Source organism: Ischnura elegans, unplaced genomic scaffold (assembly GCF_921293095.1).
Source record: "Ischnura elegans unplaced genomic scaffold, ioIscEleg1.1, whole genome shotgun sequence".
NCBI classification, from domain to species: Eukaryota; Metazoa; Arthropoda; class Insecta; order Odonata; family Coenagrionidae; genus Ischnura; species Ischnura elegans.
This window is the reverse complement of record NW_025791676.1, coordinates 92,518-114,355: the sequence shown is the minus strand read 5'-3', so window position 1 is coordinate 114,355 and position 21,838 is coordinate 92,518. Positions and strand designations below refer to the sequence as shown.

Here is a 21,838-nt window from a genome sequence, read left to right as displayed (position 1 = left end):
ATGTTCACCACATTGCGCTTGAATCTTGGCTTAATTTACGATATTATATGCGACTTTAAGGCGGGGATTTGGTCGTTCGATGTGCCATTGTTGTGGAGAACATTAATAGTTCACGACCAATGACAATCGATGGTTCATTAGGTATGGCAAGGATTCGCATTTTGCCGCTGCGTTGCGAATAATTATCCCAATTGCTTTCCCACGCGCGATTCCTAATTCCCAACAGCGATGCGCGCAGTGGACTGCTGGAGGTTCCCCCCGCACCATCTAGCGGCCGAATCTGTATTACCACTCGATCGCTCTTGCTGCGGCAGCTGTAGTGAGAAGACGTCGCGAGTAACTAATATCAGTGATAATTGTATAATGTTTATCAGCTGTAACTGACATAACGCCGGTTCTGTAGTGTTCTTTGTGACGCTTGGCAATCGTGAGGAAAGGATTGAAAGTGTTTGTGTCGCTGGATGCATAGGAAAAGTTAGTTAAATGTACGGGAATGAAGTGTGTTGACAACAGCGATTGTGATCTACAGCCGAAGAGCCGAGTAAGTACGCTGTTACTTATTTTTCTACTTTTTACATTCATAATCGTTGTCTGTGTTATTCCTTGGCTTTCTCTTTTGTGTAGAAAAGTGAACTGTGATGTGATTAATACACTGTTTGACGATGATGACGGTTGATTGATCCCAGCGTTTAATTGTGCATCGTAAGAAAACATAAATTAGTCGTGGCGTCCTTAATTGTTACAAGTTGAGTGAATCGTGGCATAATTTAAAAGTGTTTGCCTTTGAATGTGCTAAGACGTTGATGGTTTTCCCTTGCACTTTGTATCTTAGGCACTGTGCACTGTTTGAAATGTTGACGAAGGAGTTGAAGGAAGAACATTTTTCGCGAATTCCTTAGCAACGGATTGTTTGGTTTCACAAAATTTATTACGGAATATTTTAATGGAAGTGTTTACGGTGTTACATCGTGGTCGTATACTCTGTATGTGTGAAGTTATGTACATTGGCAGATCCGGATTAATAATAAGTGTAATGCTATGTATTTGGACTGCTGTTATGAAAGCAGTCAGCGATGTCGAATAGTGCACACCGCATTTCCAATGTCAGCCGGCGTTGATTATTGTTAACGTGCCTTTCGTCCGAATATAATTCCTTGTGTGATATTTCATAACTTCTTCGCAGCGGAACTACATAATTAATTAGGGCAACGATAACATTCCATGGTAATGCTGTGTTGATTTGACATGTGACTTGAAAAGCGTAGTGTTAGCATCACGGAGGCCAAAAGAATTTTATCGGATATGGAAAAGGAATTAATTGTAAAACGTCAAATCACAAACGTTTCCTCAGACTCGTGAAATTGGAGACCAGCAAAACGCCATTGTCATATGATTGAATGGAAACCGTGAAATGTTGTAAGTAGCGGCACTCATACGCAAGTTTATTTGTGATTTTGCAAAATTATGTTCATCGTTGGTTATCGGAAATGTGGGAACGCATTGTGCAAAGCGTCGAAGACTATTTTAAGTCCTCGACACTCATTTTCGCACACCGCATGTGTTATGATTTTCGGGAAAAAATGTAAACTGTGCTCTTTCAATGCGTTACTGATTGTTACGAGGTAACCGTAGGGGATCGAAATTTCAAAAGCTTTCGCCATGGGTGATAATTACTCGATGTCATTACATCAAACTTTTTAATCGCTGGTCTTTCCCGGGAAAGGGAATGAGAAATGTGATTGTTGACGTGCTAATTATCCTTAGCAACCGGGTGTTTGCTGGTTTCATTGCTGTTGTTTTCAATTGTTTGAACAAGTACTAACGCTGAAGTTGTTGCACCGATTTGCGTGTGGGAAGTGTACCACTACTAATTGCTTGCATTGAAAAATTCTTATTGTTGCGAATTAAGTATCGATAGTAAGTATCGTACGTTTGCGTTTCATTGTCTTTGATAGGCCGTCGAAATTGTGCTTCGTAGGACGTCGTGCGTTTGATGAGTAACTGTTACAATAAATCTGTAATTGAATTGATGTAATGAATCGTTCACGAAACAACTCCGCGATTAATATATTTCTCGAATGCATCTGCAAGCTTTGTCCGTTTAACCGATTGCAAGCGTGCCATTACAACGTAAACGAGACATAATGAAAGAAAGAAATTGCGTCCTTCATGTTCCGGGAGCACAATTTTATCCATCGCATGACACGCAAGTTCGGACGGCAGCATTTTGTTTTGCTTTTCTCCAGGCTCGACACCCCCGATACCGGCTGCCTAGTCAGTGTGCGTGTCGAGACTTGCAGGAACTCAATTCGTATGGGAGTGGAAGTGGTCCGCTAGTTTTGAACGCGAAAATGAAATGCGATACGCCGAGCGACGCTCGGTGGTCGGCAGTTAATAGCATTGCCCGGATTTAATTTCCTTCAGTCAAAATTAACATTCACCAACGATGAGAAATGAGAGAAATGTGCAGGTTTACAATGATGTGTTCATAGATTGAATTTAAAAGTGATTTTACGTGCGAAACGGACGCAAGCTTTGCGTCTTCGGACGAAAAGGCTATGTGCCATTGCTGTCATTAATAGCAATTGTTCGAGACAGTCAAGATCCGAGGACTCGACAGCGTATGCATTGGCATTGTTGACCTCGGTCGTAAACAATAGCCCGGGTGCGCTCTCCCTCGGGGGATCGAACGTTCAAACTTGTGTTTGCACGCGCCCGGCGAGGCAGGCACCGGACTGCGGAGTGGCCTCCCTCGCACCATCTAGCGGCAGCGCGTGTTACTTTTTGAGCACTCACGATGCAATACTTGTCCCGGGATGCGGATGACGAGATTAATTATTACATTGTTGCAAGTTTGTCAGTGACAGCTGACATTACGTCGTTTGTATCTTCCACCTTTTGACGCTACACACGTGTAAGAAAAGGAATGATGAATGATCAATAGCCGATCCGGTTAATGAAGGGAATCGCACGTAGCAGGGTTTTAATTATTACGCTATGAATTAATTTTCGTTTCCAGAAAATCTAAAAGGAGAATACTAATCGTTGAAAGCATTTCACAAATTGACCTTCGTCTTCTTTTTTTAAAGAATTTTTCTCGGCATTTTCTGGCAATGCATAGCTCGTGGTAGCTGAGTTAAAATATTTTTTTAAGTTTAATAGTTGCCAGTTTCCCGCAGTAGTCGGATGTGCTTTAGTGTCTCTCAATTCCGTTATTTCATGTACTCGATATTTGAAAATGTGTTTCTGAAAAATGTCTGTAGCAACGGTGTGCTTGTTACTGTAATGGCGATTTCTTTCAGCTCCCATCGCTTAGTAAATGTCGCCTGTTGTTGTGTCAACTGTTTCATGATCGAAATTATTTTGGGTATGCATTCAATTTTAAAAATGGATTCGCTGGAAATGGAGCATTATGGAATGCAGACAGGAAAAGCAGTTCTCTCAAGGAATAATTTCGAGAAGTATATTGTTCGGCGTTACATTACTTTATTTAAATTTTCCGGGCTTGACTGTTTTAAGCGCGGTTTCTCTATGAATGACATAACGAATGTATCAACCTAGGAACAGAAATATATTATCCAAGAGTGGTGAATAAAAAAGTTATATCGATCGTTCGTGGAACAATATAATTTTCGCTGTAATCACCGACGTTTCCTTCATGAGATGTCATTTACTACACTTACGGAATTTACTCGAGCGATATGATTTTTTTCAGTATGTACGATGTGAGTAACTTACGTGTAGAATACGGAAGGAATGGTATGGGCCTAAGAAATGGCATGGACTGCACAAAGGCAGCGTTCTGCGCGATAAGGAAAAGTTAACTGGGAAAACTGAAGTGGCGTGTTTCAATCGTTTCACTTGAAGGAAGTGGGAGTACTGCCATTTCACGCGAAAGAAAATGCAATGCACATCCTTCAACGCATGCATGTGGTGAATAACTTGTAATTAGTTATCATAAGGATAGGGGAAAAAAATAAAAAGTGATACCAACAGCACCCGGTGTTCCCAGGCGGTCACCCATCCAAGTACTATCCGGGCCCGACGTTGCTTAACTTCGGTGATCGGACGAGAACCGGTGTATTCAACGTGGTATGGCCGTTGGCGAAGATATGTATGGCTTTTGAAGAATGTTATACTCATTCGGTGATTAGATTCGATAGTTCACTATCTGACTTTGTAACAATTTGGAGTTAAATGTCATACAGGAATGAAATTGAGCATCAACGGCGCATAAATTCCATTTCAAAAGTATCAGTTTCGGAAATGGATCTGTAAGAGTTAGTTTTCATAAATGTTGCGGAAAGGAAGACAGCTGAAGCGCGGACCTCCCGTGACAAAGTAGAGGCTTTCGAAGATGGATTACAATGGGCTGCCAACGTGGAATATGGAGTGAACTGAAAATGATGGAATAACGGACAAACGGTTTGACGTAAGAGAAACTGTCCCACCAGTTTTCTGAGTAACAAAGTGCCTTTTGTTGTCATAACAAGGAAATAACATTAACGATCGTCTCGTGCGGCTGCAAGTAGACAAAATTTGAACGCACTGGACGGATTGTCATGCAACGAGGAACTGTGGAGACGTTACGGAGGACTTTACATATAGCGATAGTAGAAATTCATGTACGCGATAGAGGGAAAGGAAAAACATCTGCCATGAAGATAAGGAAAGAGAAAATAATGTTGCATAAATTATTAATTTGTGGGAACATTGTATCTGTTACGCTCGTGGAAAAACGACTTTTGAACTTGAACATTTGAGAGAGCCCGGAGACACCGTCACACTTCGCTTTGACAATGCGACGGCAACAATCACAGACTGTTGGAATGAAATAACTGATGAATGATCAACAATCTGTTGCTATGGCAACCAAGGATTAATCATAAAAATTAGGACCTTCTGAGCACTAAAAATGAGATATGGACTACCGTTGTGAATTTTAAAGTGGAACTTCGTTTTTGTCGTTGAAGTAAGCAATGGAAACATCACACTGAATGATGTAGGGCCCTAAAAAGGGCCGTTGGGGCGCTACCAAGTAATTTACTTGGAGCTGGTGTACTTGGTCACAGCCTTGGTGCCCTCAGACACGGCGTGCTTGGCCAGTTCACCGGGGAGCAGGAGCCTGACGGCGGTCTGCACCTCCCTGGAGGTGATGGTGGAGCGCTTGTTGTAGTGAGCGAGACGGGAAGCCTCGGCGGCGATCCTCTCGAAGATGTCGTTGACGAAGGAGTTCATGATGTTCATGGCCTTGGAGGAGATACCGGTGTCAGGGTGGACCTGCTTCAACACCTTGTAGATGTAGATTGCGTAGCTCTCCTTCCTCCTGCGCTTCTTCTTCTTGTCTCCCTTGGAGATGTTCTTCTGGGCCTTGCCGGCCTTCTTGGCAGCCTTTCCGCTAGTCTTGGGTGGCATGTTGGTATCAACGTTGCGTAGCAGCGAGATGTATCTGACCGTGTGGTTTGCGTTTATCGGATATTGAAGTTTATATTACTTCTTTTGCTCCTTATCTTAACATTTAACACCCTTGTGTTGGTTTTATCCTTTTCTTTGTTTTGGTTAGGTCATATTTAGAATTTCTTCTGGTCTTTTATGTTTATCTTTGAAGGTGTCTTTGAATGTTAGGATTTCTTGAATGGCATTATTTTTATTAAGCGTCAGTTCTTCAAAATATCTCGCTGCGGTTTTCCGCACAACGTCTTTGACTGCGGTTATGTTGCTTAGTTTATAAACTGCTTGATTGCCCATACGCGTCCTTATTTTGAAAATTGAGCGTAGATGTCTTCTTTCCAGCTTTTCGATTTTATCGATTTTTTCTTTGGTTAATAGTCCCCACCAAGCCGGTGCTGCATATAATAACTTTGATTGGATATAAGACTTATAAATTATAGTTTTTGCGGCTACTGGGGTAGCATTGCTTTTCAAAATGGGGTTTAAAGACACCCTCGCTCCTATGTATTTAGCTTTCATTTTATTTATTTGATTGCTCATATTGAGTTTTCTATCGAACTCCACGCCTAAATATGTTATATGTTCCTCCCAGGGTAAGGGCTGCTGTTTTATTCTTAACCTTTCCCGTCTATGATCTTCGACAGTGGCTTGTTTCCTAAACATCATTGCCTTGGTCTTTTCCGCAGTAATTTTCATCCTCCATTTGCTGTTCCATTTAACAACCTCGTCCAAGGCCTCTTGGCAGTATTCTGTTGCCTTGTTAGGGCATCTGCTCCTTGCTATAATGGCAGCATCATCCGCATACAGGGCAGTTTTAGAGTGCCAGTCCTCTCTGTCAATCGGGAAGTCTGCGGTATAGATGTTAAAGAGCAGGGGGCCAAGCACAGAGCCTTGCGGCACCCCTGCAGACATTTCCTTGCTCGAGCTAGACACATCTTTCCACCTGGTCACGAAGGTTCTCTGGCTCAAGTATGAGCGTGTCATATTTAAAATCCACAGGGGGAAACCCCACTCAATCATTTTATGTAAAAGACCTTCGTGCCAAACACTATCAAAAGCTTTAGACACGTCAATAAAGACGCCAACTGTCGTTTCGTTTTTATTAAAGCCATCACAGATGTAGTCTAAGACTCTGTGCACCTGTTGTGTACAGGACAGACCCCTACGAAACCCGAACTGTTCTTGCGGGATTACTCTATTGGCGTGCTGCTCAAAGTATGGGGTGATGATCCTTTCCATAAGTTTGCTTAAATTCGAAAGTAGCGAGATAGGCCGGAATTCATCGCAACTAAGTATTTTGCCTCTCTTCTTCGGAATACAAATAACTCCGGCTCTTTTCCACGGATTGGGAAAATGCCCATGTCTAATGCATTCATTGACTAATATAGTCAAGAACATAATAGCCTTTTCTGGTAGTTTTAGAAGTACCTCGTTGGGTATATTATCAAGGCCACACGCCTTACCCTTTACCAGCTTTTTTATTTGGCTACGTACTTCATTTTCGGTTATTGATGGAACTTCATCGTCCTTTTCCCATTCGCCTTCGATAATTAAATCCGGTGTAAAAATGCTCTTACGCACCGGTTTAAACACCCCCTCAAGGAAGGATGCCAGATGTTCGGCCTTGTCCTTGGGATTTGTTAGCAGCTTGCCTTCATTTGTTTTAATGACCGTATCCGGCGGTATGGTAGTTTTCATGCCCCTTGCAATTTTCCAAATACCTTCTCTGTTGTTTTCGAGATTTTTAAGTTTTGTCTCCCACGTCCTTTTCCTCAGATCTCGAATACTAGAGGTTATCTTTTTGTTTAGCATCTTCACCTTGTTTTTGAGATGTCTCGTTCCAAAATTCCGGTATTGCCTTCTCCAATAATTTCTTTCTTTTATCATGTCCTTGGTATCGGACGGGAGTGGAAGGAAATTGTCGCCCCGTTTTTTCCTTTTGGGGATGGCTTTTTCCATGGCAGCATATATGACCTTACCCAATGTTTCGGCTTTCGAGTCGAGATCAATTGTCCCTTTAGGTTTGGTGGGACTCAGATTCTTCTCAATTTCGTCCTGAAAAGTTTTCCAGTTAGCCAGGCTATAACAATAGCGTAGCCTTTCATCCGTATGTAAAATGGGATTCGTTCCAACCCTTACTATGACCGGGTAGTGATCACTTGTTAGGCTGTTCATTACGTATGACTTCATATATCTTGGGATGTTTTTACTAATAGCGAAGTCAATGACCGAGTTCCCATATATTCGGGTGGGTTCTACTGGAGCTGTAATTTTCAATCCTTTTTCATCCGTGTATTTTTTGAGTTTCTTTCCGTTCGCATTTTCAATTGGGCAGTTCCATTCGGTATGCTTACTGTTGAAGTCACCGCCGATAAGAGTTGCGTTGCCATCGCCAAAAAGTTTATCGAAGTCATTTTCTTCAAATTTCTTCCCAGGGCTTAGATAGCAGGAATAAAGTCTGATGTCTCCCATTCTCGTTTCAATAGTCACTCCTATTGCCTCTAGCGTTAGGAAGTCGTCATTAGGTAAAACATTGGATTTTAATCCTTCAGATACCACGATGGCTACCCCACCAGAAGCTTTGCCTCTCTGGGGATTATCGTTGTCACGTCTATATGTGACGTAGCCGTCAATGCTTATGTCAATATCATCTTTAAGCATTGTTTCCGAAATAAAACAAACATTTACGTGGTTTTTCTTTAAAAACATTTTTAATTCTGGGAGCTTGTTTTTTAATCCGCCATTTGCATTCCACAAGGCGATGACTAATCGAGATGTATCTGAAAAATCCTGGGTCAGTTTATAACCCGTAGAGGCAGGACCAGCCGATTCGCGATTGGTCGATTAGGCTGAGGCACCGGCCAGCGGCAGCCCAGAATATGTATAAACCACACGGGGAGCTGTCCGCTGTCAACGATTCGTCGTGAGGTCTGCACCGTAGCGCCGAAAACAACTTGATTCATCATGTCCGGACGAGGAAAGGGAGGCAAAGTCAAGGGGAAGTCCAAGTCCCGTTCCAGCAGGGCCGGACTTCAGTTCCCCGTGGGACGTATTCACCGTCTTCTCCGCAAGGGCAACTACGCCGAGCGTGTCGGTGCCGGTGCCCCCGTGTACCTGGCCGCCGTCATGGAGTACCTCGCCGCAGAAGTTTTGGAGTTGGCCGGTAACGCCGCCCGTGACAACAAGAAGACTAGGATCATCCCTCGTCACCTCCAACTGGCCATCCGTAACGACGAGGAGTTGAACAAGCTCCTCTCAGGCGTCACCATCGCCCAGGGTGGTGTCTTGCCCAACATCCAGGCCGTGCTTCTGCCCAAGAAGACCGAGAAGAAGGCTTAAGCGATCTCTTTCTTGGAAGAGAATAAAAAATGGTCCTTTTTAGGACCGCAAACCATCAAGGTCTGTCAGTCTTACGACTATGTCAAAAATTGGTATACTTCCCAAAATACGCACGAAAAATAGTCTAGAAATTACTTTCCATTTGTCATGTAGGTGAATCGAGTTGTCAAGTAGTAATGCTTGTAGATAATTATAATACATTTAATAATATTGACGGGTGAAGTGTAATGAAGGGAAAAAATTGTTGATCTAGTATAGCTTCGCTGTGAAAAAGTAAAACAGTGGAAATGATATGCAATGCAAGGAAAACGTAGCGCTACTATGTAGAAATTTGAAAACATTGTGGCAGCTGTGCGTTTCTTAATTAATGATGCATAACAATGTGTCAAGGAACACATTTGAATGGATATCCAAAGTAGCAAAAAAGTCGCGATACTATGTAGCAAATTTAAAATATGTTGGCAGCAGTGCGTTTCTAAGTAACTGATAGGCGATGTCTAACAATATGTCACAATCACCGCATTCGGCCGAAGAATTGTTACAAAAGCGATGAAGGCATTTGGTCGTTGCTAAGTAACGCAACACACTATCAATAGACGACAATGGCAACGGCTTGTGCCGCTTGAAACTGCAACAATTAGTACTGGGAATGGAACACTGAGCGACCATTATTGTTGAAGTCGCTTAACTTGGATGGATAAAAAAAACACATTGATCGTCCCTCAGCAGTTTACTAAATGAACTTTCAGTATGGATGAACGTATTAGGTTTAATAGCATAATAACTTACTTAATTTTGTGATTAGTGACAAAATAAGTTGTATTCCATTGATGTTCTTTTATTTACACTCCATCATTACCTGATATTTCATTTGTTATCGTTGACATCACATTTCTGTGATTGCGACGTGTTTAAGCAATGGCAAATAATATCCTGCATGTTCTATGGTCCTGAAAAGGACCTTTGTTATTCGATGATGCAGCTGCCAGATGTAATGGGCTGCTGCCACGATAGAAATCTAACCACCGAATCCGTACAGGGTGCGTCCCTGGCGCTTGAGGGCGTACACGACGTCCATGGCGGTAACGGTCTTCCTCTTGGCGTGTTCGGTGTAGGTGACGGCGTCACGGATCACGTTCTCCAGGAACACCTTGAGGACACCGCGGGTCTCCTCGTAGATGAGTCCGGAGATACGCTTGACTCCTCCACGGCGGGCCAAACGGCGAATGGCTGGCTTGGTGATGCCCTGGATGTTGTCGCGAAGAACCTTGCGATGACGCTTGGCGCCTCCTTTCCCCAAGCCTTTTCCTCCCTTGCCACGTCCAGTCATGTTGCTGCTGTCTCGGTGAGAGAATCGTGGTTGCGCCACGTTCTGCTTTCTTTTTATAACGTCTTTCGACGGTCTCGCACTCTCAGCCAATCACATTTCGGCACATGTAAGAGTCTACACACTCATGCCAATATATTGGGTCGAGAAATCGCCCAGGTTAGTTACGAGTTACTTGGCCGGTTTGGAAACCCAGGCTTAATCACTTGGACTACCCCACTTCGGCTATTTTCGACTTGGCGCCTTTTGGAATACTCTCCCGGACATCGACCTCTGCACCTCTTGGACTACGGACAACGGAACAACACCTACGCCAGCATTGGCGACATCTAAGGGACGCCCCGGGGGATTACTCCCCCCGAAAATCACCTCTGTCCTCTTCGGTGGAGAGGACGCCATGCCATCCGGGAACGGTGCGGCAGGTGCAGCGGCTGCAGCAGCCACCGAGAGCCAGAATGGCCCTCTTCAGGGCCGTCAACCCCAGAATTCGACGGAAACGGGCCCCACTACATCAGGATGGACGACGGTTGTAGATAGGGACTCAAGGAAACGGACGGCGCCATTCCTGTCCATCCAGGACATGGCGAAGAAGAGGCAGACAACACCTCTGGAGACAAGGAATACCTTCACTCCTTTAGCCTCCACCATCCCTGAGGATACCATGGACTCTGAGGAGACCCCGACGGCGACTCCGGCGCAGGGGGCACAACGTGCCAATAAGCGACCACCGTCCCTGATCGTCTATGCTGTTACTGATCATGCAGCACTGGTACGCCTCATCAGAGCAACTGTAAAAGATCAGAAATTTACTGTTGTTCACAACTCTGACTGCAGCCGAGTACAGCTACGCAACGCCGAGGACTACCTACTGCTGAAGACGAAGCTAGAGGAGCAACAGGCCCAGATGTCCACCTGGGGCGCCACCGGGGACAAGGTCCGATTCTATGCTATCCGGAATCTACCCATAGATTACGACGTCGACCAACTTAAGGAAGACCTTGACGTCCTGGGGATAGATGTCGTACGAGTACATCCGGCACGGCGTGGAGCATTCTTCCTTGCAGTCATCCGGGAGACGCCGGAATGGACCATCAAGGAGATGAAGAAGCTTAGATGGATCGGGAATAACGGCGTTCGTGTAGACAAATTTACACATCGTGATCCTCAGATGTGCTACCGATGCAACCGCTTCGGACACTCATCGGTTCACTGTACGGCGGCGCCGAGGTGCTATAAATGCTCCGGAGATCACGAGGGTAGAAACTGCCCTGATGTTGAGAGAAAGAAAACGAAATGCTGCAACTGCGGCGGCAACCATCCGGCGTTCTTCCGTACCTGCCCGGAGTACCAACGGGCGAAGGACCTTAAGGAAAAGAGGAAGCCGACTCAGAAAAAGCCCCCTCCAAAACCAACGACCGCAGAAGTGCCAACCCCTGGACATCAAAACCCATGGGTAGTGGGCCTCCAAGCAGGACCTTCCGCTGGACAACGTTCCACCACGAGCCCAGTATGGGATGTCAACTATCCTGGCCTGCCGCCGAGCAGGCCCGTTCAACGGGAGACGGCGGAGGAAGTCCGTCAGCCACTGCGGCAGAAGATTGCCGCCGCCACTAATCGGCAGGAGCCGATAGCCGACGACTTATCCAGCCTGCCTGCGATCCTTCAGGCACTTACCGCAACGGCCGCCCTGCTGCAGACTCAACTGCAAGCCCTCACGGTTGTAATGAGCCGCATTCTCAACCGTAATGGAGAGTAGACCCACGAACCGGAAATCGGCCGTCCTCGCCACCTGGAATGTGGGTGGCGGACTTCGCAAGAAGCTTCCCGAACTACTTGGCTTTTCCCGCACTACAGGAGCGACAATACTCTGCCTTCAGGAGACACACCTACTCAACAATTCGACCCTCTACATCCCTGGATGGCAACTCTACCGGAACGACAGAGTAGGACGCCGAGGAGGAGGAACTGCCATTGCTGTTTCGTCAGATACCATCGCAAGACGCTGGACACTACCGGAAATGCAGACACTGGAAGCCACCGCTGTAGAAGTGGAGACCAGCCTGGGAACGGTACGCGTCGTGTCGGCTTACTTGGCGCCAAAACGACGATTCCACGCTGCGGACTTCGATCTTATCTTCTCTTCGCAGCATCCAGTAATCCTGCTCGGCGATCTCAACTCCAAGCACGAGGAATGGCACTCCCGAGTCCGTAACACCAATGGCGAAGCACTGTACAACTGGACCACCAGGGCAGCGGTTAAGACAGCGGGGCCGCATGCTCCGACCAGGATCAACTGGAACGGAGAAGAAGACGTGCTAGACATTGCGCTGCACAAGGATCTACCCTGCTCGCTGGCCATAGCTACGTCAAAGACCTTGGACAGCGACCATTACCCAGTGTGTGCCTACCTTGGCTGCCAGCCCAACGTAGCTCCACCTCGAGAAGTCCGCAACTGGGGAAAAGCGGACTGGGACATGTATCGCCAGGACCTCACAGACCTACTGCCATCTGAGGAGCCCCAACTGGAAAAGGAGGAAGACATAGAATCGCTGGCAGAGCATATCACCGCATCCATTGATAAGGCGCTAGAGAGGGCAGTGCCAATGACTAAGTGGAGACCTTCCAACCACCTGGAACTTCCGGATTACATCGTTCGGAAGATACGACAGCGAAATCGGCTCCGACGAAAGTTCCAGAGAACAAGAACACCCATGGATGGCCAGAGATTTAGACTGGCCAGAGCTCAACTGAGACTTCTCATCGACGAGCATCGCCAGAAGGAATGGGACCGGAAGGTGGCCCAACTGGATGCTGACAATGGAACCCTTTGGAGGATGGCGTCCAGTCTGAAGAGTCGCGGAGCCGTAGAGGACTCTCCACTCACATCCCCTGACGGACTACTCAACACCGAGGCTGAAAAGGCTACGTTTGCAGCGGAGTACCTCGAAGGAACGTTTACCTCGGACATCCACCCGCTGGCTCCTGATGGACCCGAACCTCAGCCAGGCGATACCGATGTCGAACAACCGGATGAGGAACCGCCAAAACTGCGACCGGAGGACCTGCGGACTGCTCTCGGAAAGCTGCAGAAGAGGAAGGCCCCTGGAGAAGACGGGATCCCCAACGAGGCGCTGCTGCAGATGCCGACCTCCCTTGCCACCATCCTGCTGCTGCTTTTCACCGCTTGCTTCAGCATCGGCTATTTTCCCCAGAAGTGGAAATCAGCCAGAGTCCTTCTCATTCCAAAACCGGGCAAACCGAAGAAGGAAATCACCAATTATCGACCAATTGCACTCCTTGCAACACTTGGGAAGCTGCTGGAGAGGACGCTGCTACCCTACATCCACCAATTTCTCCAGCGCCGAGACCTTCTTCCGCCGGAGCAATATGGATTCCGAGACCACCATTCCACAACTCACCAACTTGTGCGAATGGTAGACTACATCACGGATGGGTTCAACAGGAACTGCTGCGCTGCTGCCTCCTTTTTCGATGTGCAGAAGGCGTTTGACAGCGTTTGGCACTGTGGACTTCTACTGAAACTGAAGCGGTTCGGATTTCCATTCTGGCAGAGAAGGATGATAGAATCCTATCTTCGGCAGCGGACCTTCACCGTCACCTGGGGGAGAGCGGTATCCGGAAAGAAGATCATACGGGCAGGAGTCCCTCAAGGATCCGTCCTTGGACCAACGCTGTTCAACATCTACACGGCAGACATTCCACGGCAATTCGGATGGAACACCATCGTCACACTTTTCGCCGATGATGCAGCGATCGTAGCGCGTTCATGGAAGCCTCACATGGCGGCGACATACCTGCAGCGTACCATTGACATACTCCTACCGTGGTACGCGCAATGGCGAATTACCATCAACGCCAAGAAAACTAATGCAGTTTTCTTCTCAACATCGCCGAAAACACCAACACCAGGGGAAGTGCTGATCGACACGGAAGAGACACCGTGGAAAACGGAAGCCCTCTATCTCGGCGTGATGCTGGACAGGCACCTCTCCTTCCGTCAGCATGCCAGATACGTGACGAACAAGGCAAGACACAGAAGATTCCTGCTGTCACCGCTTCTACGGTCAAAACATCTCTCTTTAGAGAACAAGCTGAAAATCTACAAGATGGCCATCCGACCCATACTCACATACGCTGCACCTGCATGGAGCGGCCGGATGCAGAAGACCTGGAGTCAACCTATTCGGGTGACGGAGAACATTGCCCTAAGGACGATCCTAGCACTCGGATGGACATACCATCGTGAAATTATGTATGCACTGACAGGAATGGAGCCCATCGAAGACTTCCTTCGCCGGACATCAAAGGAGTTCTTCACAAAGGCGAAGGAGTCCGAAATTGAAGAAATTCGACGCATCGCAGCAGCAAAACCAACGGTCTACGAACGGTTCAAGCGACCATGCTCATCAACAGGCGAGGAGGAGGACCTCCCGCCATTGAAGAGACGGAGGTGAAAGGACCCTCACTGAAGATGACGACGGGAGTTACACTCCAAGGACTCATCTGCTGAAAGACTCAACGTTGGTCAGCAAAGAAGATCTGGCAAGAAGGACTGCCAGACCTAAACACATCCCTGTTAGGTTAGTTACTTTCCCGACAGGAAAATGGCACGTACCAAGCAGACAGCCCGTAAGTCGACCGGAGGCAAAGCCCCCAGGAAGCAGCTGGCCACCAAGGCCGCTCGCAAGAGCGCGCCGGCCACCGGTGGAGTGAAGAAGCCCCACAGGTATCGCCCAGGTACCGTGGCCCTCCGAGAGATCAGGAGATACCAGAAGAGCACCGAGCTTCTGATCCGCAAGCTGCCCTTCCAGCGCCTGGTCCGTGAGATCGCCCAGGACTTCAAGACCGACCTCCGCTTCCAGAGCTCCGCCGTCATGGCTTTGCAGGAGGCGTCCGAGGCCTACCTCGTGGGTCTTTTCGAGGACACCAACCTGTGCGCCATCCACGCCAAGCGCGTTACCATCATGCCAAAGGACATCCAGCTGGCACGCCGTATCCGCGGAGAGCGCGCTTAGATCGTCGTCGCTGTCGACTTCTTGTCGGCACAAAAACAAAAGTCCTTTTCAGGACTAGACGTCATACAGACGATTGTTTCCCATTGCTTACATCGACGAGAATGAAATAATATTTCATAAAGAAAATCTGAAAGAGAATGAAAAAATAATAAAGTTGTAATTAATGATAATTATAATTAACTAATGAAAAATAGTTGAAATGAATACTGGAAGGTATGAATAAAACTTATGAAAAGATGTTTTTTTGCAGATGGAGTGCTTGGCATCCTGGTAGTTTCCTGACGGAAAATGCTATCTTTACAGAATGGCAATTTAAATTTCATAAGTAACGGAAATTACGAAGTTCTATCAGAATAACAAAGTCAGGAGTACACTCAATCCTTTATCGAGTTACGACAATGTAGGCATCTCTCGAACTCAAAAAACGTCGTTAGGAGATGTTGCCATGCGCGACGATTGTTTTCAGCCAGCAGTATTGTCACGGAAAATACTAATGCAACAATGACATTCGCCAAGATTTCATTGTTTTCAACAATCGACCGTCTTGGTTGCAAATATGTGATACGCAAATACTTCATTCTTTTGAGCAATCACGCTTTCTGCTGCAGCAGACGTCTCTTTCGAAACTTAGTTTCATAGGTAAATTTTTACTGCCAAAAAATTATCTGACAACCTTCAATGGAAGGTGCATTAATTTGACGTAAAATTAGCGGATTTGTAGAAGGAATATTGTCCATCTACTCATTTCCTTCAATGGGTAAGGTTTGAAACTTTATTGGGTAAGGTGAAGGAGGAGTTTAGGATTTTGTTTTAAGCATGGAAAATAGTCATCTATATGACTTGATGGCCCTTAAGAGGGCCTAAATTGAACTTCGCGTACATCGAAGTTCGGTGAACCTGCGAGGTTCGGTCGCTCACTTCTTCTTGGGGGCGGCGGCGGCCTTCTTTGCTGCCGCGGGCTTGGGCTTGGTGGGCGTCTTCTTGGGCTTGGGCGCCTTGGGCTTGGTGGGCGCCTTCTTCGCCTTCGATGGGGACTTTGCTGCCTTCGCCGCTGGCTTGGCTGCTGCGGGCTTCTTCTTGGGCTTGTCTGCTTTCTTTGCCTTCTTCGCAGGAGGCGCGGACTTGGAGCGCTCCTTGGGCGCGGACCGCTTGGTGGCAGCCTTCTCCTTCTTCGCGGGCTTGGGCTTCTTGGCCGCGGCGGTCTTCTTGGCTGCGGTCTTCTTCGCCTTGGCTGCAGCGGGTGCAGCCTTGTCCTTCAGCGTGGTGGAGCTCAGCTTGAAGGACCCCGACGCTCCCTTGCCCTTGGTCTGTACGAGTGTGCCGGAGGTGACGGCGGACTTGAGGTACTTCTTGATGAAGGGGGAGAGCTTCTCGGCGTCGACCTTGTAGGAGGCGGCGATGTACTTCTTGATGGCCTGGAGGGAGGAGCCGCCGCGTTCCTTGAGGCTCTTGACGGCGTTGTTGACCATCTCGGAGGTCGGTGGATGGGAGGGCTTTGCGCGGGCCTTCTTGGAGGCGGCGCCCTTGCTGGCCTTCTTGGATGCTGCGGAGGCGGCGGGCAGGGGCTTGACGGCTGCGGTGCCGGACGGCTGGGCCGCCGGGGGCGCTGCTGCGGCTGCTGCGGTAGCGTCTGCCATGGTCTCGGACGAGAGGTATGAAGCGATGAAATTTTCGCGTTTCCCACCTTCGAGATATCGTACCATTTCGGAGCGCGTTCGCCGCTGTCGAACTTGTCGTCGGCGTTCTCCTTCGAATCTTTGTACTCGACTTCGTCTCGCACTTTATCGTTTCGGACGGCGCCGGCGGCTCCGACGTCGGCGTCCGATCTCGACGCGCGAGGCGACAGTCCCGGCCGCGCGCGGGCGGCCCGCCGTCGGCGACCGGAACGTCGCGGGCGCCGCGGCGCCCGAGCGAAATACGGCATGTCACCGGCGCGCCTTCCGACCCGATAATTAAAGTGTCGCCGTGGCGTCGCGGGTTCGCGTGGTCGATCGGCGACCTGCCTCGCCGTTTCTCTGAACCTTCCTGCGTGTGCCGGCACGCCGGCGCCGGTCTGGACGGCGCCCCGCGGACGGAGAACGATGGTCGGAAGATGTGCCTGTCGGACGGATCGGCGTCGTGTCGCGACGACTCGATCCGCGGTTGTGCATTCGTCTGTTGCACTTTTCGATCCGAGTTTGCGGCGATTTCGATCGACGATCGAGACGCCACTTCGGCGTCGCCGAAACGCGACTGTTTCCCTCGATCTCGCCTTTTCGCGACGCCGAAATCACTCTTTCCGCGTGCGACTGCGATCGTTCGCGCTGCCGCGAACCCGCGATCCCCGGGAGAAGCGGACGAATGTCCATAATTTTTGTTCTCGTGCCGTTATTCCGCAAACGGCGGCACTCGATTATCGTTTCCCCTTTCCGGCGGGGGCTGAATGTCGCGAGAGTGCTCCGATTGCGCCGCGAATCGTGATATTCGAAGGAAATGGAATGACTCCGTTTGACGCTCCTACGGTTTTCGGTTCGCCCCGTTCGTTTCACTCCGTGCGCTTTCTGTGCCTATTCTGGGGGGAATGTGGTGAATTTGATTCCTGGGCAGGGATTGCGAAAGGTTGGTGAAAAAAAAATTACGCCTCGACGGGAGGGATTGTCGAGTGAGACTGGCTTTTCCATACTCGAGTCGCAGGATATTTCTGGTCTTGCGTGCGATTCTGGAAATTGATGACTGCGATTTTCTGTGTGTGAGAAGGCTGATTTTGAATGACTTTTGTGAAAATGAATTACCGTTCCCTACAACATTGTGACGACGTGGCGCGTTACACGTATTACTTAAATTACCACAGCCACTTCGGGATTGGAAATGATGTGTCTTTCCCGCAGGAAACGTGTATTCGTGAATACGGACGTGCAAGGGAAAAGATGTACTCTTCACATCGCCGATCGATAACTTTCCCTTTGTTCGTTTTTCGTACATTGTTCTGTGGATTAATTCCACTCTCTACGGTAATGTCCAAGTTTGAAACCTAACTTTGCTATTTCCTGAAACGTGGTATTTGTTGTTTCGGCATTCTTACAATTACCTCTTTTGGCAAATCAATTTTCCTTTGAGTTACTTCGTTTGTCAATATTTCCGATGCATTTCACTGTCTGAATGCGGAATTACGAAGGAAAAGAGCGAGTACGACTTCGGAGTTATTCCTTTCGAACTTCACATATCCCTATTGCAATGCATGAAGTGACAATCTGCATGTTATGACGAAATGTCACACGCCTACGACGAATACATCGTGCGCTGTCGCAGTAGCCACGTATGTGGCATTAACGTAGCTATTATTCTGTCGAACTTTGTCTCCAAATAATTAATTGTGTCATTTTTCTGCACGTTTTAAAACGTGCCTCGTGAAAATCCGACCGGAAGTGTGGTTTCCACGCTCACCTGTTGAGTTTAAACGGACACTTTGCAATGTGACGGGCACAGAGCATGGAACATTGTTGAAATTTTCAATTCCGTCGCACTGAAGGTCCACGATAATGTTTGTTTCAATTTATATTCACGTTCTAAAACGTCTCCCGTCCAAATCCCTCGGTAATTATTGCTTTTTATGAATAATTTGGAGTATGGCATTGGAAATTTGTTTTTGTCAGCAACGGATTACAATATATTTCTTAAACCATGGAATCAGTCGCACTGACACTAGTCACGAATAATTGCCTTAATTTCCTTGTCGTTTTAAAACCGGTCCCATCAAAATTCACTGGTTTTTACTGTTCATATGACATAACGTTGATATTGAAAAATCAGCATTTGCTGTCAGACACATAATATGGGATATTTTTCAAAGTATTCATTCTGTGGCTACGGAACTCCGCAATAATGTTCTTTTTGAATACACCTAAGTTTTGAAACGTCTCCCGTCCAAATCCCACGGTATTTATGGTTTTTAGAAATAATTTTGAGTATGAAAATGGAAATTTGATTAACTCATTAGCAACTGTAACACATTTTTAAAACTATTTACTCCGTTGCACTGACACTTGTCACGAATATTTGTCTTAATTTTCTTGTCTTCGCTTACTTACAACCCAAAAAATGGCGTATTTTGAAAGTATTCATTCAGAGACTATGATACTACTCAATAATGTTTGTTTTCACTTTAAGAACGTTTTAAAACGTCTCCCATCAAAATCCCTCGGTAACTATGGTTTTTATAAATGATATTGAGTTTGATTCTAGGAATTTCATGTTGTCAGCCTGAGATTGAAAAATATTAATTCAACCATTAATTCAATCGCTCTGACACTCGTCACCGACAATTGCCTTATTTCTCCTATTGTTTTAAAACTTGTCCCACCAAAATCCGCTGGTTTTCACTGTTTATAGGACATAATGTTGTTACTCAATATATAGCCTCTGCAATATTTCAGTCACTTCAACTGGAATATTTTTTAAACTAATTATTCTAACGATACGAAACTCGACACTAATGTATGTTTTACTATTGTTAACGTTTTAGAACGCATCCCGTCAAAATCCCTCGGTAATTATGGTTTTTATGAATAATTTTGAGTGTGACACATTTAATGTCATTTTGTCATACACACATTGTAACATATTAATTAAACCATTAATTCAATCGCACTGACACTCTTCACCAACAATTGCCTTATTTCTCCTATTGTTCTAAAACTTGTCCCACCAGAATCCGCTGGTTTTCACTGTTTATAGGACATAATGTTGTTATTGAATATTTAGCCTCTGCAATATTTCAGTCACTTCAACTGGAATATTTTTTAAACTAATTATTCTAACGATACGAAACTCGACACTAATGTATGTTTTACTATTGTTAACGTTTTAAAAGGTATCCCGTCAAAATCCCTCGGTAATTATGGTTTTTATAAATAATATTGAGTTTGACCCTAGGAATTTCATGTCGACAGCCAGGGAGTGTAACATATTAATTAAACCATTAATTCAATCGCACTGACACTCTTCACCAACAATTGCCTTATTTCTCCTATTGTTCTAAAACTTGTCCCACCAAAATCCGCTGGTTTTCACTGTTTATAGGACATAATGTTGTTATTCAATATTTAGCCTCTGCAATATTTCAGTCACTTCAACTGGAATATTTTTTAAACTAATTATTCTAACGCTACGAAACTCGACACTAACGTATGTTTTACTATTGTTAACGTTTTAAAACGCATCCCGTCAAAATCCCTCGGTAATTATGGTTTTTATGAATAATTTTGAGTATGACACATTTAATGTCATTTTGTCATACACACATTGTAACATATTAATTAAACCATTGACTCAATCGCACTGACACTCGTCACCGACAATTGCCTTATTTCTCCTATTGTTTTAAAACTTGTTCCACCAAAATCCGCTGGTTTTCACTGTTTATAGGACATAATGTTGTTATTCAATATTTAGCCTCTGCAATATTTCAGTCACTTCAACTGGAATATTTTTTAAACTAATTATTCTAACGATACGAAACTCGACACTAATGTATGTTTTACTGTTGTTAACGTTTTAAAAGGTATCCCGTCAAAATCCCTCGGTAATTATGGTTTTTATAAATAATATTGAGTTTGACCCTAGGAATTTCATGTCGACAGCCAGGGAGTGTAACATATTAATTAAACCATTAATTCAATCGCACTGACACTCTTCACCAACAATTGCCTTATTTCTCCTATTGTTCTAAAACTTGTCCCACCAAAATCCGCTGGTTTTCACTGTTTATAGGACATAATGTTGTAATTCAATATTTAGCCTCTGCAATATTTCGGTCACTTCTACTGGAATATTTTTAAAACTAATTATTCTAACGATACGAAACTCGACAGTAACGTATGTTTTACTATTGTTAACGTTTTGAAACGCATCCCGTCAAAATCCCTCGGTAAATACGGTTTTTATGAATAATTTTGAGTGTGACACATTTAATGTCATTTTGTCATTCACACATTGTAACATATTCATTAAACCATTGATTCAATCGCACTGACACTCGTCACCAACAATTGCCTTATTTCTCCTATTGTTTTAAAACTTGTCCCACTAAAATCCGCTGGTTTTCACTGTTTATAGGACATAATGTTGTTATTCAATATTTAGCCTCTGCAATATTTCAGTCACTTCAACTTGAATATTTTTTAAACTAATTATTCTAACGCTACGAAACTCGATACTAACGTATGTTTTATTATTGTTAACGTTTTAAAACGCATCCCGTCAAAATCCCTCGGTAATTATGGTTTTTATGAATAATTTTGAGTGTGACACATTTAATGTCATTTTGTCATTCACACATTGTAACATATTAATTAAACCATTGATTCAATCGCACTGACACTCGTCACCAACAATTGCCTTATTTCTCCTATCGTTTTAAAACTTGTCCCACCAAAATCCGCTGGTTTTCACTGTTTATAGGACATAATGTTGTTACTCAATATATAGCCTCTGCAATATTTCAGTCACTTCAACTGGAATATTTTTTAAACTAATTATTCTAACGATACGAAACTCGACACTAATGTATGTTTTACTATTGTTAACGTTTTAGAACGCATCCCGTCAAAATCCCTCGGTAATTATGGTTTTTATGAATAATTTTGAGTGTGACACATTTAATGTCATTTTGTCATACACACATTGTAACATATTAATTACACCATTA

At 45.6% G+C, this 21,838-nt stretch overlaps 3 protein-coding genes and 1 non-coding gene across 4 annotated transcripts; 1 reads left to right on the top strand and 3 right to left on the bottom strand.

Annotated features, from left to right (window-relative positions):
* Positions 1-3,987: 3,987 nt before the first annotated feature.
* Positions 3,988-4,106, bottom strand: LOC124173433. The gene has a single exon (XR_006868553.1). It is a non-coding gene; the product is annotated as a 5S ribosomal RNA (ribosomal RNA).
* Positions 4,107-5,003: 897 nt separating this feature from the next.
* LOC124173426 (histone H2B) lies at positions 5,004-5,439 on the bottom strand. The gene has a single exon (XM_046552908.1). The coding sequence runs from the start codon at positions 5,413-5,415 to the stop codon at positions 5,044-5,046; it is 372 nt and encodes a 123-aa protein (XP_046408864.1). The 5' UTR covers positions 5,416-5,439; the 3' UTR covers positions 5,004-5,043.
* Positions 5,440-8,328: 2,889 nt separating this feature from the next.
* On the top strand, positions 8,329-9,000 carry LOC124173420 (histone H2A). The gene has a single exon (XM_046552903.1). The coding sequence runs from the start codon at positions 8,416-8,418 to the stop codon at positions 8,788-8,790; it is 375 nt and encodes a 124-aa protein (XP_046408859.1). The 5' UTR covers positions 8,329-8,415; the 3' UTR covers positions 8,791-9,000.
* A 6,996-nt stretch (positions 9,001-15,996) lies between these two features.
* On the bottom strand, positions 15,997-17,584 carry LOC124173414 (late histone H1-like). Its single transcript, XM_046552898.1, has one exon. The coding sequence runs from the start codon at positions 16,854-16,856 to the stop codon at positions 16,068-16,070; it is 789 nt and encodes a 262-aa protein (XP_046408854.1). The 5' UTR covers positions 16,857-17,584; the 3' UTR covers positions 15,997-16,067.
* Between the last annotated feature and the right edge of the window lie 4,254 nt (positions 17,585-21,838).

Excerpts from the sequence above, each read along its gene's own strand:
- LOC124173414 (XM_046552898.1), bottom strand. The coding sequence starts at position 16,856 with ATGGTACGATATCTCGAAGGTGGGAAACGCGAAAATTTCATCGCTTCA.
- LOC124173420 (XM_046552903.1), top strand. The coding sequence starts at position 8,416 with ATGTCCGGACGAGGAAAGGGAGGCAAAGTCAAGGGGAAGTCCAAGTCC.
- LOC124173426 (XM_046552908.1), bottom strand. The coding sequence starts at position 5,415 with ATGCCACCCAAGACTAGCGGAAAGGCTGCCAAGAAGGCCGGCAAGGCC.